Source organism: Mesitornis unicolor, unplaced genomic scaffold, assembly GCF_000695765.1.
Source record: "Mesitornis unicolor isolate BGI_N332 unplaced genomic scaffold, ASM69576v1 scaffold17654, whole genome shotgun sequence".
Lineage (NCBI taxonomy): Eukaryota > Metazoa > Chordata > Aves > Mesitornithiformes > Mesitornithidae > Mesitornis > Mesitornis unicolor.
In genome coordinates, this window is record NW_010179609.1 from 64,375 (window position 1) to 71,200 (window position 6,826).

The 6,826-nt window shown below is 36.5% G+C and overlaps 1 protein-coding gene across 1 annotated transcript in view; it reads left to right on the forward strand.

Annotated features, from left to right (window-relative positions):
• The window catches only part of LOC104539349 (rho-associated protein kinase 2), a gene marked incomplete at its 3' end in the record, with an annotated part of 34,654 nt that overhangs the window by 24,678 nt on the left and 3,150 nt on the right, over nucleotides 1–6,826 (forward strand). Inside the window, exons 5-10 of the mRNA XM_010182849.1 lie at nucleotides 6–150; nucleotides 2,498–2,636; nucleotides 4,342–4,433; nucleotides 5,220–5,379; nucleotides 5,984–6,047; nucleotides 6,191–6,202. Coding sequence (XP_010181151.1) covers nucleotides 6–150; nucleotides 2,498–2,636; nucleotides 4,342–4,433; nucleotides 5,220–5,379; nucleotides 5,984–6,047; nucleotides 6,191–6,202 — 612 coding nt within the window. The remainder of the gene's footprint in view (nucleotides 1–5; nucleotides 151–2,497; nucleotides 2,637–4,341; nucleotides 4,434–5,219; nucleotides 5,380–5,983; nucleotides 6,048–6,190; nucleotides 6,203–6,826) is intronic.

The following is a 6,826-nucleotide window of genomic DNA, read 5'->3' on the forward strand; positions in this document are numbered from 1 at the left end:
CACAGACAGGGATGGTGCGCTGCGATACAGCCGTGGGAACCCCTGACTACATATCGCCTGAAGTTCTGAAATCGCAGGGGGGTGATGGTTATTATGGACGGGAATGCGACTGGTGGTCTGTAGGAGTTTTCCTTTTTGAGATGCTGGTTGGTAAGTAGGGATTTTTTTTCTGCTAATGACGTAACCGTTAAGTCTTGAGTGTGCCTTTAGCTGTACTTTGCTGCCAGGGGCTGGTGGGACCTCGCCATCCAACAGCTTCTGACGTTTGACTGATGCTGCTGCTTCATCCCTGTTCTTTCCTCGTTGTCACTCTTCTGCTGTGACAGCTGTTTGCGTGCTTGCTCAGTGATCAGCTCCCTGATTTGGTTCAGCTTAAAACTAATTCTTAGTAGAGTTTTAACTGGGGTCAGCTGCCTCACCATCTCATGAATTCCTGTGCCACCTCAGGGGCAGTACTGGGTTTTGAGGGGTGCAGAGATGGGAAAAAGAGTGAGGAGGGCATGACTGCCCTTTTTGTCTTCTTTTTTTTCTTTTTTTCTTCCTTTTTGTCGTCTTTCATGTTGTCCCCCATTCCTGCCCGTGCCTCCTTCCCCCCTCATCTCCCCTCTATTTTTTTTTCCCCAGGACTAGCAATGGCTTTTGTTAGGTCAGAATAACTGGAAGTATGGCTTGATTCTGTCTTTTATGCTTGAGTCAGGATTATCCAGTAAAATATACTGGACTGCTATGGCAACGGACGTAGAATATAATCTGTTAAAGAGATGAGTCATCTGCATCTTAAAATACAGTGAGGATCAGTATTATAGTCTGGTAGCAAAATAATGATTATAGAAGGATGGAATTGAGCATGTAATTATTAAAAATCCAAATCAGCATGTTCTGGGAATATTGCAGATTTGATGTTTCTAGTATCATGAGCCAGGAAAGACATCAGGATATATGATGCTGTTACAAGCTCTGTTCTTTCAGAATTAAGGCATTTTGACATACAGAAAGTGTGTTTTATAATTAATAGTCTCTCATAAACAATTTTAGCAACAAATAAAATTATTTGGTTACTAAAATATTGGACATAGCTGTCCAGAATGTTTTTTCCGAGCCAGTTTTTTCCCCTTGTATCAGATAGGGAGGATTCTCCTGTTTCTGTCCTTCTAATGAAAACGTTTTTTAAAAGTTAACTCTTAGTTAATTTCTCTATAGCCCACACACTGGTAGAAAGTATCTGATTTTGTTTGTGTCTATGTATCGGATTCTTTCTGTGGTCTTCTAATTATGCTTTAAAGAAAGCACAGAAAGCGTTCTGTTGTTCTGGTTTTAGTAAAGATGCAGTACTCACGGAAACAATACTATTTTTTAGTCTGCACTTAACTGAAAGCTAAAATTCTGGTCACGGGTTGAATCCTAATATTGGTTCCGTGGTTTAGGATATTTTTGAGGTGTGGGCTAAATAGAAGCTGTTTCGGAGACTGAGCACAGTTGAGAAGGGGAAGGTTTAGAAAAAGGGAGGCAGCAGCAAATATCAGTGATCCTCCCTCCAGTGTACTGGCATGGCAACCTAATGAATTCACTGAGAGTCCAGAAGTTTAATTCAAGCTGGTGTGTACTGATTTCTTACTTTGCCATAAAGGGCATCCCCGCCTGCACACAGCACACCAGGACGGAGCAAAAAGCCCAGCTCTCGTGATTGATGTTCACCTTCTCTGTTAAACCTGTGGATGAGGTGTGAGAAAGGATTTATGTAAAAGTTTCAGCCTCTTGATTACTGGCCCGTACCATTCGTATATTCAAAATGTTGTCAGTTAACTTGAATGTCAGTTACCTTTATTAGTGCTGATTCTTTTCAGTTGTCCTAATTTTACCTTTCTTAAGAATATTTGGAAAGAAACTAAACTAAAGCCTATGCTGCAAACCTATGGGTGAGAAAAGTCTGTGATTTTAAAAGCCACCTGCCCATGTTAATATGCGCACCCAAGCTAATATAATTTATCAGTCAAGAAGATTTACTAGGATGGGTTTAACAGTGCAGGAACACACTGCAAAGGCTTCTGCTCAGAGCTGACTTGCCTGAGGCAGCTCCAGGGGTAGGCAGGGTAGACCTGCTGCCTCTGAATCGCTCTTTGGAGAGCTTGGGTGGATTCTGTCCCACAAAGGTGTATTAGCAAATCTGTCATAAGTTTCGGTCCATTGTATCCATGGAAACACTTAAAGATGGGGATTTATGTGAGTGTCAGCCATCATGTACATTAGAAAACACAGTGACAGTCTTCAAGTAGAACAAATTTTGGTATTGATATGCAGAATGGAAAATGGTTTCGTTTGTAATGGAGGCATTTTAGGGAAGGAATATTTTTAGTAATATACATTATTTTCTAACCTGCATTTCAGTTTTACTGTTTTTTAAAATAAAATACTATTTTTTGCTTGTAAACTTTTCTTTATGTCTTTTATCTCTTGAACATGACTCAAAATTACAGTCAATTTACTATTTTATTTTCAGGTGATACTCCTTTTTATGCAGACTCACTAGTAGGAACATACAGTAAAATTATGGATCATAAGAACTCATTACACTTCCCGGATGATGTGGAAATCTCTAAGCATGCAAAGAACCTTATCTGTGCCTTTTTAACTGATAGGTAAGTGCATGTATTAGTCTAGTACTCTTTTTATTTTGGATGGTATTAGCACAGGTATGTTGTAAAAATTAATTCCTTCCATTACTTCTCCTAAACTCTCTTCATATCTGCATATTTCTGCACAATCTCCTGCTCTCTGGTTTTTCTTTTGGCATGTTTTTTCCAGGTATTGTATTTATTTCTATGAGCAATTCTGACAGCTCTTGTTAACAGCATAGTTTGTGCCAGACAAATCCTTGCAATTGCAGTGTATAATACAGTAACAAACCTGTAAGTTTGAAAGCTCCAAGGCAGAGTCCAAATTGTTGTGCTCGGTGTCGAAGCAGGTGTTACTTAAGAAAATGAAAGCGGATGTTTTTGGGAAAATAAGCATGTATTTTACTGACTTTGTTTAAGCTTTCTTAGAATATTTGAAGTTTTTTTCATTTGCTTTGTTGTTGTATTAATTGACAAGTGTAGCTAACAAACCAGCAAGGGTATTATCTTGTCTATAAGTAGATCCTTGAGGTTTCCCAGTGTGCAACTGTGCCGTTTATTGATACTAAGCTTTATAAACTTGTTCTTGACCTGAACACCTGTATTTTCTTTAGTTCCAGAAATCAGAGATCATCTTAAATTTCTCTGATTTAAAAGACTAATGCTGTAGGTCCATAGTTAACTCTGGATTGATGATGCCTTCTTATGCTTTCCTGTGGTCTCCTGAACTTGGCTACAGCAGAGCATCTGGCCTTTATCGAATGAGGGATTAGGAAAAAAAAAAGCCTTGTAATAGATTTTACATTCAAAGAGAGAGATTGTCTGCTCTGTTGAGCAAGATCACGGTTACTCAGGAAGGATGTGCTTTAACAGTGTTTTTCACCCGGAGTAGCTGAAGGGTGGAGAGAAAAATATGAGTAGAATTCAATAATGTCAGTGTGGCGAGGTGTACTTCCACTACGTGTGTCCGTCTTCCTGTTTATATTTAATACAGCACTCGAGCGATTTATTTGAAACAGATGCCTTCTTTCCGTATGCGTGATCACTGCTCAAGCACTTAGAGAAGGAATAAGCATCAACCCCATGATTTATTAGTTGCTTTACACATTCTTTTTATGTCCTGTTCTTGTAGATAGTTTTAAGAGAGGCTCTTCTGGTCAAACTAAAAGTTTCTTGTTGCACTTTTTCAAATGCAGATTTACTTCACTGCAAATATCAGCGAACGATGTGTCAGGGTTAGTTGCGGGGCACAGGATGGAATTCTTAAAATATTTATTTCAGTCCAGCTATGAATAACTGTTCTGTGCAGTAAGTTAGACCTTCCTTCACTTGCGTCTCAAGGTTTGTCATGTGGTTTGGCAGACACGGAACTTCTGCATTTTTCCCCCCCTCTGAGGGTGTTGGGTTTTTGTTTGTGTTTTTAGTTTTTTCTTGGTTTTTGCCTCTGTGCGCTCTTTCTAGCTTTACTCCACACGTGGCAGACTCCAGATTCTGGACGTTTTAGCAGTCGTAGGGAGAGTGCATGCTAAGAAACAGACTGCGTTTTGTATGAGAAGCTACAGATCAGTGGTTGGTGGTTTTAAATTTTTTTTATTTGGCCATTAATGTGGTTAACACAGACAGTCTTCACTGGAAGTTTCTTTGCTGCCTATGAGCAAACCAGTATTTAAATAACAAAAACCAAGTGCTATTTTTCCTAATGTGAATTTGGCTTAATTGCTGTGTTTAGGGATGTTCGACTTGGGAGAAATGGGGTAGAAGAAATAAAGCATCACCCTTTCTTCAAGAGTGATCAGTGGAACTGGGACAACATTCGTGAGAGTAAGTAAATTAGTGTAAGACTTCTGATTTTATTCAGTATTTGCAATAGTAGAAATGAAAAAAACTTTGAATTCTACAGATTAAGTATTTTCTATCTTTCAAGAATCTTGCTCAAACTTCCATATTTGTCATTTGTATCATAAAAACTCTATCAGTAAGGATTAGTAAATACGCAGTTTTCCTACTGGAATTATCCTTACCTTTACCGTGCTTTTAATTTATAGGTTGCCATTTTGAGCAATGGAACTTTATGTTCCAGAATTTTAACTAAAGAGAATGCATGTTAGGTTCTGTTTCTTTGTGTCTTTTGTTGGTTTGTTGTGTTTTCTTGGGTTTTTTAACCTTCTGTATTTCAGGCAGTAGTTTGACAGCGGTCTTGTCAGTTCTGCTGCTTTTCATTTAAGGTACAGTGAGCTTGATAGCTTTAGGCAAAAAACAGAAGTATATCAGTTCAGATCATGAGCTTTATTGCAACTTCTAAAGTCATATATATATTTAGTAAAGTTTCTTAAAATTACTATTCTATTTAGAGTTCTATCCTCAAATATTATTACCTTAGCAATGTATTTTGCATAGTAGATATTCCATGTATTAGGCTACAACTGTAAAAATATATTTCACTGGAAAAAAAAGTTCACAGTAATATTTGCAGATCTGCTGCATGGTTAATACACATTTAACTAGCAGGACAACTTATGTTACGGTCTTTTTAACATTATAGAGATATGAGTATGTAGCGAATGACTGAATCTTGCAGTGAAGTTGATCTTTTCTCCCTTTTTATAGCTGCAGCTCCTGTTGTTCCTGAGCTTAGCAGTGATATAGATAGCAGTAATTTTGATGACATTGAGGACGACAAGGGAGACGTGGAAACCTTTCCAATCCCCAAAGCCTTCGTGGGAAACCAGCTGCCTTTTATAGGATTTACCTACTATAGAGACAATTTGTATGTGATGCGTTGCATTTTTAGAAACACATCTGCAGATTTTTCTTATACCCTATCCTTTTTTTCACTCTAGATACATAAGTTATTCATTGCATTACAATAATTTATGTCCAGTTGTGAAGATACAAAATGCAGAGTTCAAGTAGAAGATTTATTTTGCTACTGTTTTGCTTATTTTGACAACTCTGATTAAACACGGTATTTTTATATGCACATAATGATATAGTATCTTAAAAAATCTTTCAGATTTAAAATGCTGATAGATTTGTAATTTAGTTCTAAAATGGCTTTTTATTGGTAGCTTTAGAAAAAAGTTTACACAAGATAATAGCTTGCTAGGACTCAACTTGAATAGTTAAGAAAAATAATTGTGTTCATTAAAAAATAATAAGGCGCTATGGATTTGAAACCATATTATACTTCACTTAAAAGAGTCAAATCTGAAAGGTGCACTCACACTGAAATAAAACAAGCTTCATTCTGAGAATAGCGTAGTACAAATGAAGACTTGAGGGAATTGATTAAAATGAGTTGACTGGCAAAGTTGCCAGAGTTGTTGAAAACTTGAATAAGAGCTGGAGGGATTTGTTTGTGTTTTTGACAGGTTGCTAAGTGACTCTTCTCAGTCTTGCAGAGAAAATGAATCTGTGCAATCTAGTAAAAATGAGGTTAGTGCCTTTTTTCGTAAGTATGATCAACTCATTTTGTTAAGTCTGTTAAGAAAAGACAAAGTCTAAAGTTTTCAAGCAGTTTTGTAGGGGGCTTTTTGTCTTTTAATGATTTTTAATAAAATGATATTTTCTATTTACAGGACAGCAAGGAGGTAAGTATATTATTTGAATTATGAATGGAATTTAAAAAAAAATCCTACATAATTTATGTGAAATATCTTAAATGTTTATTCAAAATTTTAACAGTAAACCAGTTGTATTCAGAAACAGTTATACTCAAGCATTAAGGTACTATAGTATAAAGATGAATGAATAGAGACTTTTCCCGAATTCTTTTGGCATCTAGAATTTGGAAAACAAATGCATAAGGCTTTGTTTGCTACAAGCAGCATCACTCTTTGGAAGCTTGTGAATTTTGGCTCTACATTTGCCTGAGTGATTCCTGAGTGATTTATTCAGGGTCTGGAAAAGTAAATTGTTAACTGCAGTGATAAAGGAATGTTTAAATTGTGCTCTCAGTTGAAGTGAGTGTATGGAGCACATTTATCCAGCTTTTTAAGATTGACAATTGAATTTAAATTGAGAATGCTATGGAATTTCCATGTACTTAGTTCATTATATTACTTCAACATTTGTATTATTCAAGTGTAGACAGTATATTATTAACATTTCTTAAATTTACAAGTCCATTTCAAAGCTTAAAAAATAAGTAACAGAAATTCATTTAAATTTATGCTGGTCAATACATAATGCAAATGTTTATTAGACTCCATTCC